The sequence below is a fragment of the Poecilia formosa genome, unplaced genomic scaffold, assembly GCF_000485575.1.
Source record: "Poecilia formosa unplaced genomic scaffold, Poecilia_formosa-5.1.2 Scaffold11, whole genome shotgun sequence".
NCBI lineage: Eukaryota > Metazoa > Chordata > Actinopteri > Cyprinodontiformes > Poeciliidae > Poecilia > Poecilia formosa.
The window spans coordinates 613470-640608 of record NW_006799950.1 but is presented as its reverse complement, the minus strand read 5'-3'; the positions used below and the strand labels follow the sequence as shown (position 1 = coordinate 640608).

Below are 27139 nucleotides of genomic sequence, written 5' to 3'. Positions count from 1 at the left end.
ATATATGAGAGTAAAGTTAATTTAATCCTTATCCCTTCTTTAATACGGCTGCTATCCTGGTTGCTTCCATTCAGCACTAACATATCTCAGGTTGAGAAACCATCATCTGCTTTCTTTCTGGGCCATCAATAATCTGCAGACAAGCTTCGATGTCCCTATGCATATCTTAAATTGTTTATCATGCAAATGACGGCGTGCAGGCTGCTTTGCCCTCAGCTAACGGCCCGGAGCTCCAGACAGCAGGCCCCGGCCCCAGCTGCAGTCAGAGGACTCCCAGACAGCCTCAGCTGTCCCCCAGACAGAGACGGAAAGGCACAGCTCCTCTCCAGCTCCGGGTCCATTGCAGAATGAGGCCCCTCATTCCGACTTCCTGTCCTGCCCTCACCCTGCATCCCCCACCTTCAGGTTCAGTCGTCCCCTGGGTGTCGGCACCCTCTGAGTCCAGCAGCCTCCTTTCTCAGCCTAAACCAAGCGCCATCACGTTTATAAACTGCTGTCCATATGGAAATCTATCTGTGTCAAATGACAGGTCAGGAGGAGGGTGAGGAGCACAAGGGGCCACTTTCGAGTGCAGGGCTGCAGCATATTATGCACTCTCCTGGAACTGAGTGAGAATGAGAAGCAAGTGTAGGGACAGTATGCATTGAGATGCCTCAGCTCGGTGTCAGACTCTAACCGAGAAGGGGTGAAAGAACATGGCAGCAAGCATATGGAGCGCGAGGTGGCTCACTGGCACTGCCAGTCTTCATCCATCAATCCTGGATGCAGAAAGCAGAGGTGGTGGAGGTGGAGGTGGCAGCAGCAGTGTAGGGGACCGGCTTATATGCATCTGCTGTCTGTTCTGCACACATTTTCTGCTTGACCCAAAATGTTTCTATGGCTTTATTTATTTGCTGATCAGATTCTTTTGATTTATTTTTTTATTTTTTTACATGAAATGTAATAAAATAAAGAAGCTGATGCAGACGTACCCCTCCAAAAATTGAACTCAACCTAATCCTGACAGGTCACTCGGAGTCAGATGAAAGTATGAGCTTACGGGGAACGGAAGATCCTAAAAGCACGAACATTCTCAAAAAATCAGGTTTACATTTTTTTTTATTTTTACACAAGCAAGACGCCGGTGGTGTCCCACTTTATATCCAAAATGCATATCAGTGTAACTTCAGCGAGGAAGACATTTTTATTTTTATTTTAGAAGCAGACAAACTGATTTTTATGCTCTATCTGCCCTCATGATACTTAAACGTCAAAAGTAAATGTCATATCGATGCAAGATTTTTGGAGTATCATGTTATTACCATGAAAATAACAAAAAATGACAAGATGATTTATTAAAAATAGAAAAGCAATAATTATTCCTGCTGAAGCTACAATACACAGTCTGATTCTTACTGTTAAAATAATTTGAAAGTAACACTCAAAGTATAAAAAGGTCATAATCATGAGTAGGGCTATTTGTTCTGGTACCCAGCATGCATTTGGGCTGCCTATCAGACCTTTTACAGCCATAATAAGAGTAATTGATTGATCTCCTTAGGTTTCTACTGCAGTACTGTTTTTAGTCTAAGTAAATAAGCATTCTTTCAGCCAGCAGACTGGCAGTGTGCAGCAGCAGGTGAGGGAGGGAAGAACTGTACAACTATATGCTTCATACTAAATAGTAAACTCAGTTTTTTTGATAGCAACAGAAGCTCTTTAAACCTCAGGACCGGTACACCAAAAACATTTAGCAGTTTTGAAACTGACATTTTTCTAATCCAGGATGAACCTTGAGGCTGGCAGCAGGCCTGTGCCAACTTGACAATATAAGAAGGAAACCTAACTCTAAATTTTAGTTAAGCTGAACTGAAAAAAAAAAGCCATACATTTCGATGAATTATATTACTTTGCTGTTGTAAAACGTAGCAATGATCCCAGCTATATTGTAACGACAATTAAACTTGGATGATATAAATGAGAAAGGCTGAAGCCATCCCTAAATAAAATTTAGTATTGGGCCCTGTGCGGCCTTGGACGGGCTCTGCTGTTACACAAAGTCCAAATACTTTATAAGTCCCATAAATAAAGCTCTGTTCACAATGCCAGCGACCTTATGATATCATGTGAACTCCACTGCATGAAGATCTAAATGAGCAAAGAAATGCATGTTTGAACAGCTGACAACGCCAAAAGGCGTCTGCGTCTGCGTGTGCGTGTGTGGGTGTACACACAGATGTTTAACAAACTGTTAACAAACAAACAGTGGTCATCCTGTGTCACAGGGGGGAGGGCTGACTGACGGTAGCTCTCTACCAAAAAGGCCGTCTGCGATTGCCGTCCAACGCCGAACAGGAGAGCAGAACGACGGAGCGCCCTCCCCGCGTTTAGCCTCCGCTGGCATCAAATAAATGACAACCAGCCGGACAATCGGCACAATCTGGCACGCGCTATCGGCCCCCGATAAAGGGAAGGGGAAAACGTCTGAATGCGCTGGTTGAAATCAAAGCCCGCTGTGTAAGAAAAACCAGCCATGAGGGAACGCATGCTTGTTTGCACAGCAACTCGTGTTTTCACTGCAGCCTCATTTAGCCCCCGTGGACACCCAGCAAACCAACTAGCCGGCCTAAGAAGTCCTTAATTACTTCAAATCAAGAAAAACACTGACAATTAGTGGCTGTAGAGTTCCTCAAATAAACACTTCTTCGCTGACAGATAATTACATTCTTCTCCATCGCTTTTTAATTTTAGAACCGGAGTGAGCTTCTGCAGGCACATATTTGAGGGAAAGAGAGATACTCTATGACAGTGTAATAAGCCAGTAAGGGATGGAGATACATCGCCGAGCGCCACATGAGAGAGGATATCTGTCGCCGGGATTTGAGCACATCTGTGATGCAGGACAAACCGACAGAAACTCATCTCTTCTTTCAGCCTAAGCTCCCCCTCTCAGGATTTGTCTCTTTGTCTGACTACATTTGTGTCTTTTTCATCATCTCCAAACGCTTCCTTCTTCCTCAGGGTATCTGGTCTTCATTTAGTTTCGTGACACAGCTGGGGAAACTTTTGCAGCCCGTAAAACATAGCAAGAGACGCGTTTTCCTCCCCGCTTGTGCCGATTTTCAAACATCCCAATTACAAGAAGCAAACCGAGCAAATCCCAGGTCGTGTTTGTCTTCCTCTGGAGCAGACTCTGTGTGAACCCCAGAAGCTGCGGACTCTGTCAAGGTGCCCAGCTCAAGCTACCAGTGTGTTTACCTGTGACATTCTCCTGCTTGGGGATTATTCCTTGCAAGGGCGCAGATAAACAATCCTCGTCCAGAGACGACACCTGTATGGCCACCTCCACCGGGTGCCGTGCTCTCCGTGGGTGGTGCTGCTGCTGCTGCTGGCTTCGAGAGTGAGACGAGGACGTGGAGAGGGGCGAGGCAAGCGGCGAGGATGGCGGCCTGTCCAGAGGTTTGTCCAAGCAGAGGCTGCCGTGGCACTGCCTCCGTTTGTGCTCGATGAACAGCAGGATGTCGGCCAGGGGGAAGCGGGTGTGGCACTGGCCGCAGGTGAGCAGGTCCGGATCCCCTTTCAGGGGCTCGTCGTCAGCCACACCCAGCCTGGGGGAGTCCTGAGAGTCGTCTTCAGCTAAAACACCTGAGGGTGGCTCAGCTGGATAAGCAGACAAAACAGAGGATGTTGGTAACAGAAGCAGCAAGACTGCAGGTAAAGTGTGACACGATAAAGTATTCAGACTTCTTAAAGAACCAGTATGTAAAATTAATTTAAAAATATCAGCTTTTTACATATTTGTTGAAACTGTCACTGTGTCCTGACGGTATGAGATACATAATCTATGAAAAAAAATGACCTCCTGCCTGAGCTACTACAGTGATGTGAAAGAAATGCACCGCTCCTGATCAAAAACAACCAACTAGAGTCAGGAGGAGGGTGTCAGCGTCAGCAATCAACGTCGTGTACCTGCTGCTCAAAGTGCTAATGGCAGAGATACAACTCACCATTCCAGGAAAACTGTTTTGTCAGGTTAGTTAGCGTCGGTGGTCATGCTAACTAACCTGAGCTTACATGACAGACTCAGCTGCCGCATAGCAAAGTAGGGAGGAGCATGTGAGCAGCATGTATACAAGCATGATTGACAGCACCAAGACCCTCCTTCTGACTGGTTTTTCTGTGTATCTCTGCAGTTGGTAGGAGAACTGGGAGAAGGCAGAGGAGTTCAATTTTTATTGTCAGAATACAGTGACAGTTTTAACAGATACATAATTTAAATAAAACTTACACACTTTAGCTTTACCTTCTTAGGATATTACTGTGAAGTGGAAGCAAAACAATACATGGTTTTCAAAATGATTTACAAATAATAATGTGTGCCATGACTTTGTATTCTGCCCTCCTCGGTATGATAGCCCTAAGTAAAATCAAGCACACCCAGTTACCCTCAGAGTGACCTAATTTGTCCAGCTGCACTCTGATCTCGGTATAAATCCAGATGTTCTGCGAAGAACTCAGCAGTTTGTTAGAGAACACTGACAAACAAAATTTCTCCGGACACATCAGGGAGAAAGAACGATTCAGTCCACCAGCAGAAAAACAAAACGTGTTCGGGCAAAACTTGGAAACCTTCTAAAACAAGGCTGTCCGCATAACCTGACAGGGAATGGTGATGGAGGAGGAACTAAAGAAGGGCATATAAAATAAGGCCATCTTGCCGGAAGATGGAGGGAAACCTGTTAGAGGTGCCAAATGACCTGAAGTGGGAAAACAGCAGAAAAATTTACAACCAGAGCTATGATGGGAAGGTTTGGATTAGAACATTTTCAAGTGTTAGAATGGCCCAGTCAAAGTTTGGCAAAGTTTGGGCATGTATCTGTGCTCAACATTTGAAACCCGATGCTCACAGATGCTCCACGTCCATTTCGACTCAGCTTGAAGTATTTTCCAAAGAAGAACGAGCAACAATCAAAAAGTCTCGTTTTTGTAGATCCAAAAATCTATTGAGGTTTGTAAACGTGACTCAGCAAAATTAGAGAAAGCTTAAGAGGAAATGAGCGTTTCCTCTTAAGCTTTTTTAAATGTGTCAACAAGTGAATTACTATGCCTGCAGTGCACTCTGCCTGGCATCTGAAAGAATATGGTCAGGATTTAAAGTGTAAATGTGAAATTTTTTTTAAAGAAATAGCAAAAGAGGAAAGATAAGAAAAGAGCAACACAGCCTCCCTTCGATAAGGACTGACACGTTCAGCTTGCTGGCAGCAGTCAAACGATTAAGTTGCTTGACCCTCTTTATTGTGCTGCCAATCTTGCTTTTTTAATGAACCTAACACCTCTGAGAATCAAAAAATAGATTCTAATTTGAGTTCAAGATGATTGGACCCCATTTCGTTAAAAGTGCTGGGATCTTGTGAACCAAGGTTAGACATTGAGGGGTTGGATGTGGAGTAGGTCCCTGAAGTACTGACAGAGAGAGAGAGAGAGAGAGAGAGAGAGAGAGAGACGGATAGAAGAGAGGAGAGAGAGGGTGAGCATTTAAAAAGAAATATTCTAGCCACATGGTAAACGACATCAGGCGCCCCAACTGGGATGTTGCGATAAGATGTGATGAATTCTTGCCGCTTCAACCTCTAATTCTGTTTCGGGTCAGATGAGAAGGTGGTGAGGGACTGTATGCAAGATAGGCCCCGTTAGTTGTACGTTCGACTGCATTAAAGATGAAGGAATGCGGCCCCCTATTTTACTGAGGCTTATCTAAACCGGTTTGCGCTGTGGACGCAGGCGAAGGTGTGTGAGGACGGGGTAGATGGAAACATTTCTCTTTCTTCCAAACTAAATAATCTCATTTTGAAGCCAAGCAAGAGTGATGTAAATGAAAACCTTTTTTTTTTCTTCTTTTTTTTCCCAGACATCTCTCACTGTGCCAGAATTTTAAGTAGTTTAGGCCAACATGTCCCACTGGACCGCTGCTGCAGCTCGTCTGTTTGATTATCAGGGAAATCATTTAGCCTCTTTTTTTTTTTTCTTTTTTTTTTTTTAATTTACCATTTTAGGCCAACGTGACTCCCTGAAACAACAGTGGATCAATAACTTCATTCCACTCGTTTCCTGAAAATGCCAAAGGGGGCGGGGAGGGATTTCTTAGCACGTTCTCAAATGAATTCACTAGAAGCAGACATGCTTCCATCATTCTTTTCACCTGTTTCCTTAGAATGAAGCAACTATTAGCTTCCTGATTGGTCACAATAGCAAGCAGGGACGCCTCCAGAAAGTCCTCAAGGAGGTGGACAGATGGGGGGCTACTATAATCTTCAGATTAAAGACAAAACAGAAATTCAGGAGTATCATTATCTTGCCGCCACAGTTTTTTAGGGGGAAAAGGAAATTTAGTGGAGGCATGAAGTGAAGGGTAGAAAAAGAGAAATAAAAAAAAACATATGAATAACTAATGTTAAAATTCAAATAAGAAATCATAAGATGAGGCCCCGACCCCCCTCTTCCATACTACCAACAACAACAATAACAAAAAACGACCCATTGCAAGCTCCAGGTTAAGCAGGACACGGATGAAGCAGATGAAGTTCATGCTTGGTGCCCCCTCCCACTACCCCGACGCGTCCCCCCCCCCCCCCCCCCACCTCCGTCCCCTCAGCCACCGTATAGGACCGCAATCACAGTGCGCCCCCAACTGGCTACATCCTTCTTCCAATTACCATTCAACTGTGTGTGTTTTGCATTAAGCAGAACAACTCGTAATTGATTGCGACGGAAAGTTATGGAGGCATGGACATCAACAACGGTCCTAAGTAAAGTCAAACGAAATCCAAGCTCTCCTGATCGCCGACACCAACTTGGACCTTGTGTGTGAGTGAGAGCGTGTGCGTGCGCGTGTGTGTGTCTTCGTCATCACCGATACTCAAGGAGCGAGCTGATGAGACGGCTCTTGCCTTCCTGCTGTCATTCGTGCCTATAAGACTTATTTTGCTGCTTAAGTGAATCTGTTGCAGCGCGTAAAAGCTGATCCACGAGTCACATCAATGCACAGCGCGCGCGCGCAAAAAACGCATTTCTGTGACGAGCCAGAGCGCGAAGTGACATTTTTCTTTACATATTATTATTCATCACACTTTATAACCCAATGCTAGTCGATTGAACTGCGTAATAACATCGTCTGTTAAGAGGAAACTGCACTTTCTTCTTTTTTATTTATTTATTTTTTATTTTTTTTTTTTTCGGTACGGCACAGACCGTTCCCCCCGCGCTGTTGGCATGTGGGTATGTAAACACCACACTGTACTTCCTTGTGTCCAAACTACCGCAAATACCTTTAAATGTTTTATTGCGGTCAGAAAAATCACAATGACAGGCTGAAGTTGTTGGGTGACGTTGGAAGCTTCACACTGGAAGTTGTGAGCGAATGTCCGCAACTAAAGCCTGCGCTGCCTTCACATGCAGAGGCAAAGGTCTCTGGCCATAAAGCTAATGCATGCCCTTTAATGGCGAAACAAACCTTGACGACCACAGTTAAACAACGAACTCTGCTTGGAGGTTCCAGTCGGAACTTTTTCACCCAGGAGGCTCCACGTTTTTATGGAGACCTGTGTCTAAGTGAAAATGCGTGTGTTCGCAAACCCATGTACCTATAAAAACGATCCAAGGAAGTTGTGTCTGTAAACAGAACGATTAATAGATCATCCCTCACGGGTTAGAATAAAAACCGAGAGGCGAAATATTCCCACTTACGCGAAAACTCCCGTTTGCTCAAGTGCAGGGGTTTGCCTTGCTTGCGGCGAGACATGGTCGGTTCGGCGGGGGCTTCTCAGCTGAGTTCACATTGGGAAATCCGTCCCTACAAGGTACACTCCAAATGAGAAAATCTTCATTGATGCGTCTGTCATCCGGATGAAGGCAGAAGAGGGACAAAAAGCAGAAGCAGAGCTGCGGATCAGACGGAGCGGGATGCGTAACGCGCGACGGGCTGTGTGGAGCTCTTCATGACTTTTTCCTCCAAAGAGGGAGAGAAAGAAAGAGAGAGAGAGAGAGAGAGTGATGGGGGTATACGGCGAAACCCCCCTCTGAGCTGCAAGTTCAAGTGCGGACGTGACGTTCCTGCGAACTTGAACGTCAGGAGGTGGACGGACTGAGACATAGAAAACATGGGCTGGGCGAAGCAGGCCAGTGGGAGGGAGGGAGGCAGGGGGGCAAGCCTAATAAAAGCCAATGGACACTCATTATTGACTACCTATGGAAAAGAGAGAGAGAGACACCCCAAACATACCAGTGGACGAAGAAGATCAAGGGGGCTGGGCTACGGGAGAGGGGAAGGACCACTACAGGACGCATGGCGCAGGGAGGCTGCGCAGCGTGGATGTAGTGGAGGACAAACTCAGCTATTACGCTCATGTGAATATGCAGCGTGTATGTAAATTACAGAGCAGAACGAAAAAAACACCGAACACCGGAAAAATACCGAAATGCGCTTCTTTTACTATCAGTAGATTTCTCTCAACATTAATGAGAGAAGTATTATTGATTTCTTGATCAGATCTAACCGGATTCTTGTTTTGTTAGAAGTAAGAGGTGGGGAAAAAAAATCATCATGTTAGAAATAAAATAAAAATAAACAAATAAAAATAAACACGGAGCATAGTGTGACACTTCACAAAACAAGAAAAAGTTCAAACAACGTCAAAAATATATTTAGACAAGAACATTTGTAGAATATGATCTGATATGGGTTTTAGGCTATTGTTTATTTTGCATATTAGCTTGGATAGAGATTTTCTACTTTATTTTGATTCCTGTTCGTTTGCTTCTTGCTGTGACAAGTGAGCTTCCTCTGTTGAGCTCAATCAAGTCCAATATTGTACAAAAACCGTAAAGAAAGAGGCAGGTTCTAAAGCAATCATTCTGCTTTTTTTCTTTTGTTTTATTTTATTTTTTATTTTTACTTTCTTTTTGATAATCCAGCAGAACGAACAAATATATATATATATATATATATATATATATATATATATATATATATATATATATATATATATATATATATATATATATAACATGCATTTTTATTCAGTTATATATTTTTTTTAACTCATTCAGAGTCCACTACTTTTAATTTCTTTAGTGATATGCTTAGTTGTTATTTTTATTAGTTTAAAGACTGTATAATGTTTAAATGTGTTTATATGCAGGCTTAAATAAATACAATGAATATGCAGAATAATAATAGTACATTCATTGTCACTGCAATCCATCTAACCGCACAGGGCAATGAGATTAGGTCTGCAGCATATGACAGAGCAATGGTATTAAGTAATTTATTATAGTGCAAAGGCAGGTGTAGACTGAGTGAGTATGCAGCAGCATTTACAATAAAAACGGAACATATACAGATTGTAAAAATAAATAAATAATATACTGCAATTTTTTTCTGAGTAGTTGGTGGTCATTAACACCAATAATAATATGAATACGAATGAGCTATGACAGTAACATCAAAACTATTTTAAATATATTTCCATATCAATATAGGCAATACTATTGCTATTTTAATTATGAGTCAAAAATCCATTAAGTTTGCATAGAATTACCTGGGTTTATATTTTTGATTGCAAATAAGGAACTATTTTTATTGCAAAAATACTCATTAAAAACTTCCAAAACATGAGATTTTGCCTTGTGTCCATTAGCTATTGCTTTGTGAAGGAGTTTTACATCATTTACATGTAAAAAGAAAAAAACATTGTTATGAAGTAAAGAAAAATGATAAATTGTAACATTCCTGGTTAGAGTATCCCCTCATCTAACATTCAACAAATGCTAACAGAAAAGTACTAAACTTGTTTGTAGTATCATTAAGACATCCTTACCCACAAAATCACATTGCTTAAAAATAATTAGTAGGTAATCAATGGGAAGCATTACAAAAGATCAAACACTTAATACATAAGTGAAAAAAATGAAACCATTCAGTCCAGACAGCAGTTCTGTTGTCTTGTTTCAGCTTGACCTTTGTGGTGATTTATTATATCCTGTTTCTTTCCTTAATGTCTTTGTGGACGCAATGGCCTGTTTGATAAGTAAACGCACGTCATTAAGGAAGTCACTCAACTGAGTTTGATGTCGCATGCGCTATGCAGCTCAGTACTCTGGCGCCATCTAGTGTCTGGAGTCAGATTTACGTTAAATTCTACAATAAACGTAACTTTATATCTCTAATATCTTATTTGAAAGACATAAGCAGTTTTAGCAAACGAATGATTTGATTACTGTCAGAATTGCGTGGTCAGATAATTTTACCTCAATTATGTTAAGTATTACACCAAACTATGCCAAGCAGTGGAGTAAAACCATTCCTAGTGAATACTTCTATATGACAGACTCCTAACCTCTGAGAGTGGATGCCATCTGATATTTCTATTCTTTTAAATATTATTTTTAGTTGATTTAAATGTATCTTGACAGAGAATTCCAGAGAACAAGAATGTCCATGGGAAGACAAAATGAAGGGAAGTACAGAAAGGTAAAAGAGACTTGACTTAGGGCATGGTGTGTTACAACCTTTACATACAGTCTAAAGAACTCGGACAGCGTCATATTGATAGCACCGGACACTGTGTCTCCAGGTTTACATGGCACTTAAAACAGAGGTGAGCTATCCTTTTATTAATACACTTTGACATGCTCAACTGAACAACAAAGCTGAACTCAGAGATTGTATTTCTGAAAAAAATCTATTTGATTGATTCTATTGACTACTTAGGAACTTCAAAGCATTTTATTGGATAGAGAAAGCAGATCAAATTTGTCAGTTACTGTTTTCTCATAAAATGCAGCAATTAAGAGAATAAGTTCTTATTAACTAAATCTAACAAGATTTTAACGTCACTGAAAAGAGACTGACCAGAAAATAGTAAACGGAAATGCATTATCTTAGCATCAGTTTTATTGATTTTGATTTAGTCGGACCTCAGTGGTGATTCTGATTTCATTATCGGTCTTTTATTTGTGTTTGATGCATTTCACGGCTGGTAAATCAAAGAGATTATTTCAGACCAGCTCAATGCTTTGACGCCATCTAGCGCACGGTGTCAGAATTACGTTTACGTAAAAAAAAAAAAACCACACTCCTATATTTTTTTAGACCTCCATAAGGAATAACAATAATATTAAAAATTAAAAAAAAGACAAAATAGTTAAATAAATACAAAATGAGACCACAGTGAGTCTAGTTCAATACTCTCGATTTGAAATGAGATTGAAATAATACGGTGGTATTATTTTCAAATGAGCTGTGATATGCACTTGTATCTTTTCGTCAGTTCTGGTGCACAAAATAAGACTTATTAACACTATTGGCGAAGCATCAGTTAGCTACGCTGCATCTTTTTCTTTCTTTCTTGGTTCATTTGTTTTCTACAAATCTGAATTTCCTAGAGTCATCATCCACAATCATCCTCGCTCATGATTTCCAGGCTGTGGCCTGCTGTTACATAATCCCATTTGCTCTCCCAATTCTAGCTCACAGCGCCACCGAGAGGCAAAGACGTAGAAGCGCTGAAGGAGCTGGGTTGGGTAGCGGAGCTTGCTGGAGCAGCTCCAGCGCTCAGAATAATCCTCTTCATACACACATTCACCTATCTAGCTATCTGTCGGATGCCGGGTGTCCATCAGGCAGCTGCACGGTGAGAGACATTTATCTTCCGCAGATTGCCGTTGCTGCTCTGAGTCATTCTGCTGCCTCCTCGGCTGTGAGGATATAGGCGGTGACATGAGCATCGCTGCTGGTGAGACATGCAAGGCTTCGCCGTTTATTATAGCGCTTGGAGGTCCGTGAGAGCACACCGGAAAGGAAAGCTTTTGAAAATAAAAACGTGAGACTCGTCTCTGTTAACCCGCTTGAATTAGTCTAGTGTTAGGATTTAAAGGGAGGAGGAATATCAAGGATGAGTGTGGACGCCCCAGATGATCATGTCGGTAATTAGACTCACGGCTCCGTGTTTATTCCCGCATCTTTCTTATTTTTTCTGCAGCATAGATTGTTGGGCCTGGATATTATTGTGTCTCTGTTTTTGAACGGCTCTCGTTATAAGCGCTGCATCGAGTCATGGCCTAACTGGGGTAATTTACAGGCTCTGGCATTGGCCTGTTCAACCCCATCATCTGTGTCCGCCTGTTGGCGCGACGGAGGGGCTGTCGTTTACTGTACCGGGTGAAGCCGTGCGTATAGTCTTACGAGGAAATCTGGGACATTAGTATGGGCCCTGCCACTGAAAGCCCTCCACATGGGGTAGTGTCCCAACGGGGGGAATGTCTTAGTTATTGGAAATAACAAAGTGTGCGAAATTATATCTTTAGATTGTACCTATATTGTTAATCCAGAGCGTGAGTCAGCAAGCTCCATGGGTTGCTGCAGGCCTTTAAAAACTGCTGGGGGGAACATCAACCTAATGTGGGTACAGGGGCATCTATGTAAAGTAGTCATATTATTGAAAAGTTTATACATTTCAGTAGCACAGTTTAAAAAATATATATGAAACAAGTATATGTAGCTTAACTACTCAGAGAGAAATATAGATCAACCACATCTTTTATCTATGTGGTTATATATATAAGAATTTACTTTTAATGTGAAAAGAGGATTTTGGACTGCTACACATCAATGCAGTCATTTTTCTCCTTAGCCTTGGTAAAAACAAATTTCTGGTCATCTTTGATTCATGGCTGGTGTGTGTGTGTGTGTGTGTGTGGGTGTGTGTGTGTGTGTGTGTGTGGGTGCGTGTGTGTGACTCTTGAAGGATCAACTTGAGCTTCAGTCAACTGCTTGTGAAACTGTTGAATTGGTTTTGATTCACTGGCCTCTCAAAGTTGCAGTTATACTGCTTGCTTTTCCACCTTTTTCTAACAAACTTTTTCCTTTCCCTCAACTTTACATTGATTTACTTAAAAATTACATTCCACACGATAGTTCATATTTTTTGTTATATTGAAAATAAAATTTTGCTACCATCTGGCACTCAGTTTTATGCCCATGTAAGCCTAATTTTCATACCAAATACCTAAATCTATATATATTGCTTTGCTATAATTAAACTAACTACTTGAATGAGCTGCTTTATTGCAAAAATAAGGATTTTTGTCTTATATAACTGTAAATATATAGATTTAAGAAGGAATTGAAGAAATTTAAACAGTGATGTTCAGGTTAAAATCAGTTATTTTTCATCCGTTTATATTGTACCCCTGCTTAATCCTAGTAGGGTCACTGGTACCACTCCCCAGTGGGTGGTAGGGCCTTGACAGGTTGTCAATCCATCACAAGGCAACAGAAACACACAATCATTCACTCTCACACTGGACTCGCTTGCTTGTGACAGTGTTGATAAATGTACCACCCTTCAGCCCAAAATGAATGATTGTTAATTTTAAAAACCACAATGGATTAAATGTGTAAGTGGTCCAGTAAAGTCTGAACTTATAAACGACGTTCTGTGAAGAAACCAACAATATGAGGTCACAGTTTTGGGCCAAATGTTTGGTTAAAATGACACAATCTCTGTCCCAGCAGCATAACCCAAACCTCTGGACTGAATGAATAGCCCAGCAGTTTTCAGAGTGTGTGCTGTAATAAAGGGTGAGAATGGAAGTCATATGATCCCGAGGAGCAGACACAGGGGTTTGCATTTGCAAGGAAACTTGTTTTCCTCTTGCTTCTGTGTGAATCTGACAGAATTAGCTGTCTTATTGCTCACATCATTGTCTCTGTCCTGCTAGATAACAGCCTCATAATCTATCAAATGTCATCACCGTTTCCTCTGCTTCTTTCTGACTCTTTTTCTTCAGCGTGACTTCTGGGTTTGCTATGAGGGCAGCTCCTAGGAGTACTTCACAGGGCAACTTTTGAAGGATGCCGGAAATTCTGTAAGCCATCCCTAGATTTTCAGGCTTGTAGTTGGTTTTTACACTTTATCTTCACCATAGGCAGTAATGAACATGTCCATGTCCTTGAGTGATGTCAGAAATAGCAGCTGTGCACATGATGCACAAACCACATGCAAAGATAGGGAAAATTTGATTACTGCATAGTGTCTTGGAGAAGCATTTGATATTGTACACATTCTTTTCTCAAAATCCTAAACTGTATTGTAATATATTGGGATTTGCTATGATAGACCAACACAAAGTAAATTATGAACGCACAGTGAAAGAATAAATATATTTTTCAATAAAACATCGTTAAAAAAAAGTGTGCTCAGCCTTCCCGAGTCAATACTTTGGGGAACCATTTTTCTCTGCATGGTTAGACTAAATTTTTTCAGTCTAAATAAATTATATGCAATCTAAAAAAGTTTGAGCTATTTTGCAAAGTGGGGGGCACATACATATACTTTTATTCAAACTATTCCTCCTCTCCATCATGCCCACCCTTGCCACACCATGACATTGCCACCACCATGTCTCATGTTTCCCAATTTACATTTTCTGAAACAATTAGTATTTAAATCTAGGCCAGAGAGTTAGAGCACCTTCACCAGACATGTTTTATGCGACATGGTTTCCCCCGTTGACAGATGGACAACCACAGTGTAGGTGGACGTTCATGTCTTGGTAGGTATGCAGTTGTACCATGTGGTTTCCATTTCCATGTCCCATGCATTGAGGAGTGCTCTGGGATAGGTTCAAAACTTGCTAAAAGTTATTTATAATCTACCCCTATTTATTCTTCTCCATATCTTTCTCCTTGACCTGTCTGCTGTATTTTTATCAAATAGATTGAAGTATGAGGTTTTAGTATGACTGTCAAGTGCTATGAACATTTTTGCAGGGCCCTCTGTCCACCACATATGTAATTTACCCAGCTGGTATTCTTAGTGCTCATCATTTAGTTGAATGAAGTGTGAGCTGTGATTTGTCTCTCCTCTTTTATTTTCAGCATGATGCACTAGCGGTCAAAGGTGATCTTCTGAGGCAGAGATGAGTCTGACGTCCTGGTTCTTGGTAAGCAGCGGCGGGACGCGCCATCGTCTTCCCCGGGAGATGATCTTCGTCGGGAGGGATGATTGTGAGCTCATGCTGCAGGTACGATATGAACTTAATTCGCAGCTGCCCTTCCCTATGCTGACAAATATTCTGATAAATGAAAATGGAACTTACGGGGTTGTGTGTGATTCAGTCTCGCAGCGTGGACAAACAGCACGCTGTCATCAACTACGAACCAAACGCAGACGAACATAAAGTGAAGGACTTGGGCAGCTTAAATGGGGTGAGTTTTTGTGAGCTTGGAAACCTTAGCTTGGCTCCATCAAATAAAGGTAATGCTAGACATGAGTCTAACTGCATGCAGTGATACACCAGATATACTTAAATTCATGTATCTAAAAGTAAGGCCTTAAAAAGTCTTAAGTTAATTTAATAAAATGTAAGTAAGCCTTAAATAAGATAATCACAGGTCTTAAACTTTGTCTTGGTAGGACTATTTAATCTAATATCTGTAGTTTATTTTTCTCATGGAACGTTAAGCAAACATTTCAGAAGCATGCAGACATTTTCATTACATTCTGTGACTTGAGGTGGTTGAGGCTACCGCTAACCAGCAACTTATATACCCTTCCTAGCAAGATAGGGTTTTTTTGTGTCTGTCATGTGAAAGTGTAAATTTATCATCAGTTGGCTGGCATTCTGTGCTAAAAAGCTCATCAGTACTACAATATAAAATATGCAATTTTGTTTTGAACATTTCTGTCATGTTACGCATCTTTGCTTTTGTTTATTTTATTCACAATGGCCTTAAAATGTCTTAGAAAACCTTACATTTGAGTTGGTAAAATCTGCCGAAGCCCGACTTTAGACTACTTTTCAAAAATCAATTTCCTATGTAGTAACAACCATAACAACTAAATATCGTTATTTTGGCCCTACTGAACTACTTTGAGCTCTGCGCATGAAAGATGGTGGAGAGGTTTGCAAAGTGAACAGCTCGTTTTACACAGGTCTTAACCTTATGTTTTGCAGACTTTCGTCAATGACGTCAGAATACAGGAGCAAGACTACGTCACGCTGAAGACCGATGACAAACTGAGGTTTGGATACGATATCCTTCGGAAGTTCTACTGTGCAAAGAGGCCAAACTAAATGACTCTCACACACACGAACCACTGACAGCCGTGTAACTTTATCTGTTTGTGAATAGATGTGAACTCTCAATGTACTCCGCCTGTTGCATTATACATAAGGCTATTCAGTGCTTGTTTCTCAGTGCTCAGCAGACCTACCCAACATTTGCCTTAACCTACCTCACATACCAACCTGTTCACCGTGGTTCGAGGAGAGCTGCACATTCCCGAGGAGGCGCTCAAGGTTAGACAGCATGCTGTGCGGTGAAAAATAAATAAATAAATAAATAAAAGCTTGTTTGCAGACCAAGTGGATCTGTCTGCTCAAAACAGGACAGCCTTGTACTTTTTCCATGGCTTTGTGGTCAAAGAAATAAAAGAGTTCTGCTGAACCAATCTAATGCTTCACAGCTGATGAAAGCGCCGTTTCATCTTGTCAAGCCCAGGTAGCTGCAGAGAAAGGTTTTTATCTTAATGAGCTTGCAGAATTCCAGCGTTAATAGTTAGAAAGCCTTCAGTAACATGCAAAAGTGAGTACATACGGCAAAAGAGTCTGCATTCAGCTTATTCATTAGCTTGACATTATCGTGTTGCTTCCTTTCTTTTTCTCTGTAAACTCAAACGTCAGCATGAGAAGCTGAGCAGCCAGCTTCAGATGATCCAAAAGAAACCTGCAGAGAAATGTGAGGCGAAGCCTTCAGAGGCAGAAGCGGCGTCGGGCTCAGAAGGAGCCGCGTCAAAACCTCCAGAGTCCGGCAAACCCGAGGATAAGACAGTAGGTGAGGTTTAACATCCATGGAATAACTGAAAGTCCAACACAGCACACGCCTTTTTTGCAGGGTTGTTTTTTCTAACTTATGGATAAATTAGATATAATAAATGAAAACGCATCAAAAGATTAGTGGTAGAAAAATTGTTAGAAGAATTGCACCAACCCACATACTTCCCAGTAACTTGATATTTTCCTGTCTAATTGTATAGGAGCTGCACATTCTGCATTAGTTTCTTGAATCTTATTGCAGATTTTTACCTTTCTGATATCCTAGTATGGAATTTAATTCTCTGAAAAAATGTCTGAATTTTTTTTTTCCTTTGGTCGCCCGAATCCTCCCCCTTACAAGATAGAGAGGGCAAGCTTGAAAGGATGAAACCTGGGAATTTTTGTCATATGTGCAGACTTATTTTTACCTGCAGAATAATCTGGGTCAGTTTGTCAAGTCGACAAAACATTCCCAAGGTGGGAACAAATGGACTTCCTGTGGCCAAAGTCCAGCTGTAGTAGCACGGTGGATAAAGACTTAGCATACCTCCATAGAGGAAACAGTTTACTTTTCCGTAGCTTCTTACTATTTCTATAGTTTTTTACGTCTTGAGATGTGCAGTAACACCTTCCACACAAAAGCGTATCACTTTTACTGCAGCATGGTCGCACTTTAACCTAATGCATTCACTGATTGGAAAAGGATTATATACTTTAGTTTCCATCTGGTCAGGCTTGATCAAGCTGAAAATTTGTTCGTTCCAGTCGCTAGGTGATTTATTTTCTTTCTTTCTTTTTTTTTGTTCCACTTACATTTTTCAATTTGGGGAAAATGGTTAACTGTGAAGTTTGCACCCAGTTCAAACAGTCTTCTCCACATTACAAGCTCCCCCATGCGCCGCTCCTAAATCTCTCCTCCATTCAATAAGACTAACCAGTACATTGGTTTTAACAGGAGACATAGCAGTTTTACACAGGGGCACGCCCCTTTATGGGCAGCCTGCTTGGTGGGGAGACGGAGACACCGATGATCAGCAGCCTGGAAAACCTGACGAAAAAACCTCTGATAGGAAGAAGGAAAAGGCAGAAATGGGTGCGATCAGTTTTTCAGAAATATCACATGACCAATGCTATTTTCGGAATCCTAAGATGTAATAAAGGAAGTAAGAAATTATGAAGTTTAATTTGTTAAATCTCTTCTCCTTGTTATAGACACCAAGAGAAGTGCAGAGATCCCAAAGTCTTTGCCTCAAGCAGTCTCAAATCAAGAACCTAGCTACTTTGAAATTCCAACAAAGGATGCTCCCGTCGCAGCTAAACTCAGTGAACTTCCTCCACAAGATCAAGAGACCAACGCTTCCGCTGCTGCTGTGGAGCCTATCCATGGCCATGCCTCGTTCACCATCGAGTTCGACCCCGGGGCGTCAGGCAAAATGTTGGTGAAGGATCGGGTGGCAAAAGTAGGACCAGAGACCCGACCCCGCCCAAAGAGGGCTGGCGGAGAAGACCTGAGTCCGCTTCAGACAGCCATGGTGGCAGCGGAGGTTAAAGTTGCTGACTGGCTGGCCCAGAATGAGCTGCCATTGGCTCTGAAAGAGACGGTGGCAGAGGATGATGGAGAGAGTGTGAAAAGCGATGTTCCTGTGCATCTCAGGAGTCTCAAAGGTGCGTGATGAAATGTGTTGAAGCATTTGGTTAATTTCTTCCTTTACACAGTCATTTCTTGGACATTCTAATGTGTCACGCACACACGGCAGGCAGTAAACACGAGGATGGCACTCAGAGCGATTCAGAGAATGCTCTTGGAGAGCAGCGCAGGGCCGCAGCGCTGGAGGAGCGCTCATGGGGGCTTTGGGGTGGCGCCGGCATAAAAGAAGGTCGTGCAAATGTACCAGAAGGCCTGTTTGCAGAAGAGGACAGCCCTGCAAGGCGCTGCAAGTCTTCAGCATCAAAAAGGCAGAGCGGGCTGGTGGAAAGGCGGCGTGGCTCGGCACCACATCAGCATGGTGGTCGTGAAGAGTGCTACGGACACAGAGATGAATATAGCGACAGAGGGACTTACACCATTGAGCTGGAGAACGGAGCCAATGAAGAGGAAGAGGCTAGGAAACTGATTGACAAGGTAAAGGTTAGACATCTTTTTCTGTACTTTTTACTTATCAGATCACAAAAACTCTTTTGGCTTTATTTCATTTTCATTTGTGTCTTCCAGGTATTTGGTGTGGATGAGCAGCGTGTTTCCAGGATGGGGGGAATTGATCAAAGAGAGAGGTTGTCTTCACAGAGGTCTGGTTCGAGAGACAGAGGAAAGCCTGGACGTCTGGAGACAGAGGTGCAGAAGCATTCTTCTGACTTAAAGTGATTAACCAAGACTAAATCTGTTTTTAGCAATACACGAGTACAATTCATTTTTTTCTTGTGATTTAGCTCTTGTCTGAAGAGTTGATGGTTGGTGGTCCTCGTTGGGTGTCACAGTGGGCTACTCTTGCTGCCAGCCACATTCGGACAGATCCTGAGGGATCCGGAGGGGACAGTCACACCCTGGTCATAGAGGACAGAGGTACTCAGTTTAGGTCATAAGATCACTCACATCATTTATTTTGCATATCTATTGAAAAGTATTTTTATACACTTTGCAACTGCATCAATAACAAAAAGCCTATAAAGACTCATGGTAGCAGTTTTATGCCTAAATGGTTTTTAGATGACAAAAGATTATTACAATCCCAAAACATTTGAAGCAATGGCTTATGGGAAGTTTAAACCTATGATTTCTGTTAATGGTGCAACTCAAGATTAAAACATAGAAGGAAGGGAGAAAGAAGGACTAATTGGTGGATGGAAGGATACAGCTTTGAATAGATGGTGGTAGGTTGGTTGGTTGGTTGGTTGGTTGGTTGGTTGGTTGGTTGGTTGGTTGGTTGGTTGGTTGGTCGGATGGACGGATGGACGGACGGACGGACGGACGGACGGACGGACGGACGGACGGACGGATGGATGGATTTAATGCCATTTCATGAAAAGATTTTCTCATTTTTCAGCAGAAATAAGTGGATCCATCCACATGGCCTCTGTGCACACTGAACGTAAGAGGAGAACCCTACCACAGCTACCTGGTGAAGAACTTAACCTGGGAAGGAAGACCCAGGGTGGATGTCTGAACACAGATATGGGTGAAAAGCAGGATACAGAGCTTCAGGAGAAAGAGAATCCAGATGAAAGGCTATCCAGAGGAAAGAAACAAAGTGTTCAAGGCACTGGAGGTGTGGGCAGTCAGAGCGGTAGCCCAAGTCGATCTTCTCCGGCCAAATCACAGGACAGTGGTGGTGGTAAATCAAGTCAGTCGGGTGTCCTGAGCAAAGTCCCTCCACGTCCACTGACCAGTGGACAGAAGAGAATGGAGGAGGCAAGGAGGAGAAAGAAGGATGAGGAGAAGACTAGAGAGAGCACCGGGAAACCACTACTGAGGCAGGAGAGTTTCACTGTGGAGAAACCGAGTTCCAGTGTGCCCATAGAACTTATTCCACGTATCGATGCCTACACAGGAGCCAAAACTCAGAGTAGGGACGGGGGCATAGACAGTGTCTCTATGCAGAAAGACTCAGAAGCTGTGGCAGCTTTTCTAGAGAGCACTGTGTCAGACCAAGGTGATCCTCCAAGTCAGTCTATTGAAGGTTCCATGTCTCCAGAGTCAGACGTAGACACAACAAGCACAGTTAGTCAAGCTGATGGCGTTAGAAAAGTAGTTCAGAAACGCAGGATACTAACCGGGCAGCAAAAGGAGAGAACGGTGGTCTGCACCTCTAACAAGGGCCCTACTGGGAGCAGAGAGCCTCTGGACAGGAGGGGGAAGAACAGAACATCTGGCCCTCAACAACCAAGTCACCCCTCAACATCCTTGGACCTTACTGACGATGACATCAACTCCAACTCCCTCCTTTCCGACTCACAACCTATCTCCACACAAGACTCAAGGAGTTCAAACCTTAGAGGCCAAACAGTTGGGGCCAGCACCAAGTCGAGTCGGGCCAAGATGACACAGCCGTCACCTTCTTCTGCCCCAAACAAAGCCAGTAATGTTCCCAAGCCGAGACCCACTCGGACATCCCTGTTGAGGCGAGCCCGCCTGGGGGAGTCATCAGATACCGAACCTGCTGATATGGACCGGATGTCAGTGGCTTCTGAGGCATCAACTGCCAGTTCCACATCCAGGACAGGGATAGCAAGAAGGGGAATGTCTAGAATAGAGGCTCTAGCACAACCAAGGAGACCAAGGGTCGGGTCTCCATCTGCCCAGAGCGACTCGGAGGCCACCGTGGCTAAAAGCAGAGGGCCGAGCGGCCGAAGTGCAGCAGGAGATTACGCTCTCAGACAGGGATTGAGAGGTTCAAATGTGGCTTCACTATCCGGACCCAGAGCCAGAGCTAACAGTGCCTCCAAGCTGCCTGATAAAACTAAGGGAACATCATCATATGGGCATATTACACCTGCATGTAAGTGGAAAATCTTTCACCAGAATCCATGTTGTCTGTCACTGAAATCTGTTCAACAATCTCTTTGGTGTCAATGCCTGTGTTTCCATCATTGTTCTTTTATATCATTGTTCATTTTGAATTGCATAGCCATTAGAAAATGTTTGTGCAAAATGACAGAATGACTTCTTTCATTTTTCAAAAACACATTTTTAATGCTCATTTGACTTTTCCAAAAAGGAAATAATGTCATTTAGTTTAGTTGTCTTTCATAATCGATCACTTTGCTCCTTCTTGTCCAAATGTACTGGTTTTGTTTGTTTCGGTTAATATTTACTGTAAAAGGCAACATCAGCACTGATTTTCAGACATTTTTGAAGTCCAAATTCCCTTGTTGGTTTTTCTGGCGCAACAAAAATGTTTAGAATTTTTCTTTTCAAAACGTTTGTTTGCCTTGAAGCCAGTCAACCCACTCGTGCCTAGATGATGCTGTCTTCATATTCTCCATAACCAGAAATCTTTGTGTGTTAAAGGTTTAGCTTCTTTCGTATCTTCTTTTAAGCTGGGACTCGGTGGCGCCGTGTTCCTGTGGAGTATGCATCCACCTCTGAGGATGAGTACGGCTCAAATCGCCACATATCCAAGCAGGGGCCTACGAGGCCATTCCCTTCGACCCGAGTTGCCCAGTTAGGAGGTTCAGCTCCAGCAACGCCCAACCCTGCAGGCCTGACCAGCGTGAAGCAGAATTCCAGGGACCAGGATGAGTACATGAGAGACTGGACAGCGCACAGTGAAGAAATAGCCAGGTGCGTGGGTGAGAAGAGCTCAAAAGCATGCAATATGAAGTCCATTTTTAGATGCAACAATGAGGATGTCAGCTCCTTCCAAAAATGCTGTTGTTACTTTCGCCGCATGGGATGTTTGGTTTTTTTTTCATTGCTTTTTATTTGTGCAGCTCTGATCGTAGTTTCTGGTATGTGTGAGCATGAGGTATGGGATGATAAACACTAGCACATAGAAAGGAAGTTGACATTTTTAGGTGTAATGTAATGATGTCATTGCTTTTTACTTGTTAATCAGGATCAGCCAGGATTTAGCCAAAGATTTAGCAATGCTGGCACGAGAGATTCATGATGTGGCTGGAGAGATTGACTCAGTCAGTCCTGCAGCAACTGACCCCGGAGCTCTGGTACAAACACATCACATGAGCATCAACACTGCTGACCAAACAAATATTTATTTATAGGACTGCATAACTGAGCTAATGTTTGAATTCTCTATAATTATTATTAATTTCCTTTAGTTGGATGAGTCGGTATTTGATGATGGTTTGGATCTGGGTGGTTCCACCGCAGAGCAGAGCAGGATTCCGGCAGGCGAGGGGCGAACCGTGGAGCTACGACAACGAAGCTCAAACGACCAGAGCTCTCGCTCGATCCGTCGACAGACATGGAATAGAGACGATGTGAGTCCGAGCCCCATTATCGAACATCAGTTAGTCGTACATTTTGCACAGGTGTTTTACATGCAAGAGCGCTTGCTGAGGAGGACAGATTGCTTCAAAGTCAACAACTCCATGCAGTAACTTGGGTTTTCCAGTTGGCTTTGTTTGATCCACTGACTGTGACTGTAATGACAATCATATTGGACTGTATGAGACTTTGCAGTCTGATTCTACTGCAATAAATTGGACTAATTTAAACTGAAATTGGGCCAATTTGAATTCTATAAAACTGGCTATAAAATGGCCCCAGCTTGTAATTTGGCACATTGTGAGTAAAACTAAATTAAATTAAACTATTAATGATGCCATGATATTGTCGAGACGAGCTAATTTAGGAAGGTGCAGGCACAAAACAGTGTATAATAATATATGGTCCTCAAATATGTGCAACAGAAAACACTGCTCATCACACCTAACACACCATCCCTCTGTGAAACATTGTGGTGGCCGTGACATACTGTGGAAATCCATTTTCATGAAAATCTTTCATAAAGTTAAATTCATCCACAAAAAAAATCCCTGTCCAGGTTGAAAATAAGTTAAATGAACTTTTATCTATTCTATGTTGGATGAAAAGTTGCTTGCTCATGCCCTTGTCCAGTACAAGGTACTGCATGTATCCCCAGTTTCCACAATCCATTTCTTCATTCTGACCTCAGAAACTGCAGTTAAATGTAAAGAGAATAAAATAAATAAATCAACTTAAACTGTATTGTAATCATTCCTATCAGAACAAGTACAGTTAGAACATTTACAGTTTTTTCTCTCCCTTTTTTTTCCATCAGCTGTACCTTGACAATGTGCTGCTTGCTTCTGTGACTCAACTTTCGACCAGAATACGACAGTCTGTGGACAAAACTACCTGTAAAGTCAGGTAAGCCTTGTAAACTAACCGCGTACTTATCGGCTGTTAACACAGAAATAAATTACTGTCGTGTATTTATGTATTCTGTGTTTTCTGTTAGAACTGGACAAATTGGCAAAGTGTGAATGGCAAATCAACGAGATTTTCTCTGTCAAACAGAACTACATTTTGTCATTAGGACGAAAGCTTGAAGGTTTTAGGGTTTTACAATCTGCAGACATTGCCAGAAAGAAATTATCTGAACTGTCAGCTAATACTTCTAACAATAGCTATATTAAGCGTTTTTCTTCTATTGTGCTTTTATCTATTTTTATCTGAACTCGGCCTCCAGGATTCTTTTCAAGGATAAGGAAAGAAAATGGGATGAGATTGAGACCAAACTGCAAGCAGAGCACGACTCCTTAGTTCTCAAGAGCTCCAACAAGGTGATGAATGTTTCTGATATTCTCAGTTACTCCTCTTGATTATACTGCTTGATTTTTAAGCAGGCTTTTTGCTGTCTGTCAGATGTTAAATTATGTTGAGGTTATTTGAACTTTGCACCTGCATGAATTTGGGCATGATGCTAACTCAATCCAATAAGCAAATAAGAAGTGAAACAGACTGCTCAATCCGGCTGTGTTGATTATTTTATTGACAATGCAAGTTCTCAAGCAAGACTTTGAAACACAGCCAAAATATATTCCTTTTAACAACTATTGCTGTTTCATTGTTGCAGTGTTTTAAATACCGTTAATTACAGCAAAATCCATTTGATGCACAGTCCCATGAGTTCATGGCCCTTTTTTTAAACAATATAAATTGGTGTACAAATTAAATTTGTTAGCTGACCAATGTCCTATTTTAAAACAAACCTTGTTTTTCACCCTGTAGCGTTTCAAATGCAGCTAAATACTGTTTCAGGTTAAAAAAAAAACCATTTTGCTAATATATACTTATATACAGTAATTGATACATATTTTTGTAATCTAAAATAATCATTGACTCATAGTTGCATAGTCAAAATACCTAAATCTAAATTCCACCAATTGCTTATTAATACGAATATTACTAATTTCCATTCCTTAGTTGCCTGATGTAACTAAACAGCATCAAACCCAAAATTAGAAATATCTCTTAGAATGTTGTTCCCATGTTCTCTATTCTGATTTAACAGTTGTAGAAATCATTACCGAGTCTACATATCTGTTTTTTTATTACTGGGGACTCTAGCTCAAGGCTAAGACGATTTACCGAGTTTATCAGTCAGATTGCATGTAGTCTGCACATTGCACCCTTCTGCTACCATGAACATTACATAGTTCACACTCCAAACACTAGATGGCATTAAAGCACTTCTTAGTCAGTGTCAAGTAACATTTGGTATTCATACACCACCTTAACTTTATTCACAATGAAACAGGTTCAAAACTAAATAGCTTCACTGGTCCATAAGGGGTCAACAAAATTGTTAATTTTTCTAGAGAAAGACTAAAATGTCATTTTAGAATTAATTATAGTGATATTTTGAACTTTATCAAAAATATGCACTAGTCTCATGTATTCTTTTGTTACTACGGCACAATTATTCACCACATCATGATGATATATCCTGTAGGGACTCTTAATGCAGTGATAATTCCTCGTTTGGATGCTCTTTGCATTTTGTATTCCTTTCCTTGTCTGTTCATTGGGTTCTTCTCAGTTGAAGGTTACTGTTTCTTTAAGAGATTCTGGCGTTTTCTGTTTGGTCTGTATGTTTGGACGTTCATAGCTAAAACACAGTTGTAGTTACATTTGGTGCTCCAGAATAAATGACACACATCTAGTGGAGTCAAAAAGAAAAAAAAGACAGCAGAGTTGTTTCTTTTGCAATAAAATGCATTGATGTTTTTGGTTTTAACATTAAAAAATGACCTGTAAAGACCTGTTATTGCTTCTGTGATTGCTTTTGCAAGACGTTGAAGCTGTACTCTTATTCACTGCTTATTTCAAATAACAGATAAAACAAATATGGAGAAAAAAGTTACAAGTTTAGCCCCATTTAACCTTTCTATGGTGTAGGGAGATACATTTTTACATCAGTGTGTCCTCACATGAACCTGTAACAGAAATGTCAGACCAAGTCACAAAGCTTGTAAAACATTACTCTTTATAAAGACCTCAGCTCCAAATTTTTCTGCAGCAAAAAGAAATTAGTTGGGCTGATTGGCTCAGTGTTTGAGAACCTTACTTACTTAATCACATCCTCAAGCATCCTTCATCTGTCTAAATTGTGTTCTTAACAGGAGATTTCAACAATTATTCAAGACCTGAAGAGTGTGGAGAAGCAACTTTCAGGTATGGGCATAATAGCCCTTCATCACAAAAATAAGCTGCCATATGAAAATTATTTTATGCATAGTATTTCTGGTGAATTTGATGCTAAACGTTGCCGGGGTTATGTTGCTTGGTTGTTCCGCTCAGTTATCGATATGATGGTGGACCCAGACGGCACTCTGGATGCCCTGTCCAGCATGGGCCTGACAAGTCCTCTAAGTGACCAGAGGACGAGTCCTGGGAGTCAGCAGGGGGCACAGGCGTTGCATTCCAGAACAGAGACAAAGACATCCAGCACACCGTCAGCACCCAGGCGTGAAGAACTTTCTGGCGAGCCCTGTGGATCCTCAGAGCGTACAGAAGAGACGAAGCAAGGCAAGAGTGTTGCATCCGAAAACTGACAAAGAAAATTACATCCAATGATTCTTTTATATATATAAAAACTGACAGGACATCCTTGGAAAAGACATTGTTGTGGGGTTTAGTTATTTTTATGGCTTTTTTTTTTCTCGCTGAAGCTATAAGAAGGTGAGTGAAGGTTTTGTCAAGGCAAAGTTTGTTGACTGTGTTGTCAGATGTATCATTTTGGATCTTCAGCGTGTCAAAAGGAAATACAGTTAAGAAAAGACTGAAGTATTTAAACTGAGCCATGTGTCTTTGTGTTGCAGGTTAGTTTTGTCCAATATACTTAAACAAAATGAGATAAAAGCATATTGATGGAGTGTTAAAACTGAGCTTGTCTTGGTTTTTAAATGAGGTAATACTGACCTCAAGTCCCGGTTACAGACAAAAGTCCCATAATAGTAAAACAGACACAGAATCCTAATTTATAGGGCAGATATCCTGATTTTCTTTCTTTTTTTTTTTCTTTTTTTTAGGGCAGATATCCTGATTTTCTTTCTTTTTTTTTTTCTTTTTTTTTTACAAACATACAGCTTCCTGTTGATTCATACTTAATTTTTCTGATTCCATAAAATACTTATACACATTTTGGAAGTATTTTATTTTTACTTTTAACTTTAACTAATGACATCAAACCAATTGGTTCAGTCCAGCAACTGGTGTAATGTAATGCAATCTATGAACATGAGTAGATGTTTAGCAGTGAGAAACCAAAAATAAAAATGAAAAACACCAAAAGAC

General features: G+C 41.5%; 2 protein-coding genes across 7 annotated transcripts in view; one reads left to right on the top strand and one right to left on the bottom strand.

Annotated features, from left to right (window-relative positions):
• LOC103131637 (B-cell lymphoma/leukemia 11A-like) overlaps window positions 1-8615 on the bottom strand; it is a 45130-nt gene extending 36515 nt beyond the window's left edge. The window contains exons 1-2 of the mRNA XM_007543332.2: window positions 7723-8615; window positions 3238-3639 (exon numbers count right to left, since the gene is read on the bottom strand). Coding sequence (XP_007543394.1) covers window positions 3238-3639; window positions 7723-7777 — 457 coding nt within the window. The 5' untranslated portion in view covers window positions 7778-8615. The remainder of the gene's footprint in view (window positions 1-3237; window positions 3640-7722) is intronic.
• A 2908-nt stretch (window positions 8616-11523) lies between these two features.
• On the top strand, window positions 11524-26857 carry cep170ab (centrosomal protein 170Ab). Of its 6 annotated transcripts, none has more exons than XM_016666227.1 (20): window positions 11524-11669; window positions 13828-13905; window positions 14918-15063; window positions 15158-15247; window positions 15997-16075; window positions 16283-16341; window positions 16726-16876; window positions 17813-17950; window positions 18070-18522; window positions 18615-18979; window positions 19070-19189; window positions 19285-19417; window positions 19899-21350; window positions 21892-22135; window positions 22410-22518; window positions 22633-22794; window positions 23619-23707; window positions 24030-24123; window positions 25966-26017; window positions 26144-26857. In XM_016666227.1, the coding sequence occupies exons 3-20, from the start codon at window positions 14959-14961 to the stop codon at window positions 26395-26397; spliced, it is 4149 nt and encodes a 1382-aa protein (XP_016521713.1). In that variant the 5' UTR covers window positions 11524-11669; window positions 13828-13905; window positions 14918-14958; the 3' UTR covers window positions 26398-26857. The 6 variants fall into 6 exon arrangements, with proteins under 6 accessions (XP_016521713.1, XP_016521711.1, XP_016521697.1 ...); XM_016666225.1 differs by having other exon boundaries at window positions 18615-18985; window positions 19902-21350; XM_016666211.1 differs by having other exon boundaries at window positions 18615-18985.
• Window positions 26858-27139: the final 282 nt, after the last annotated feature.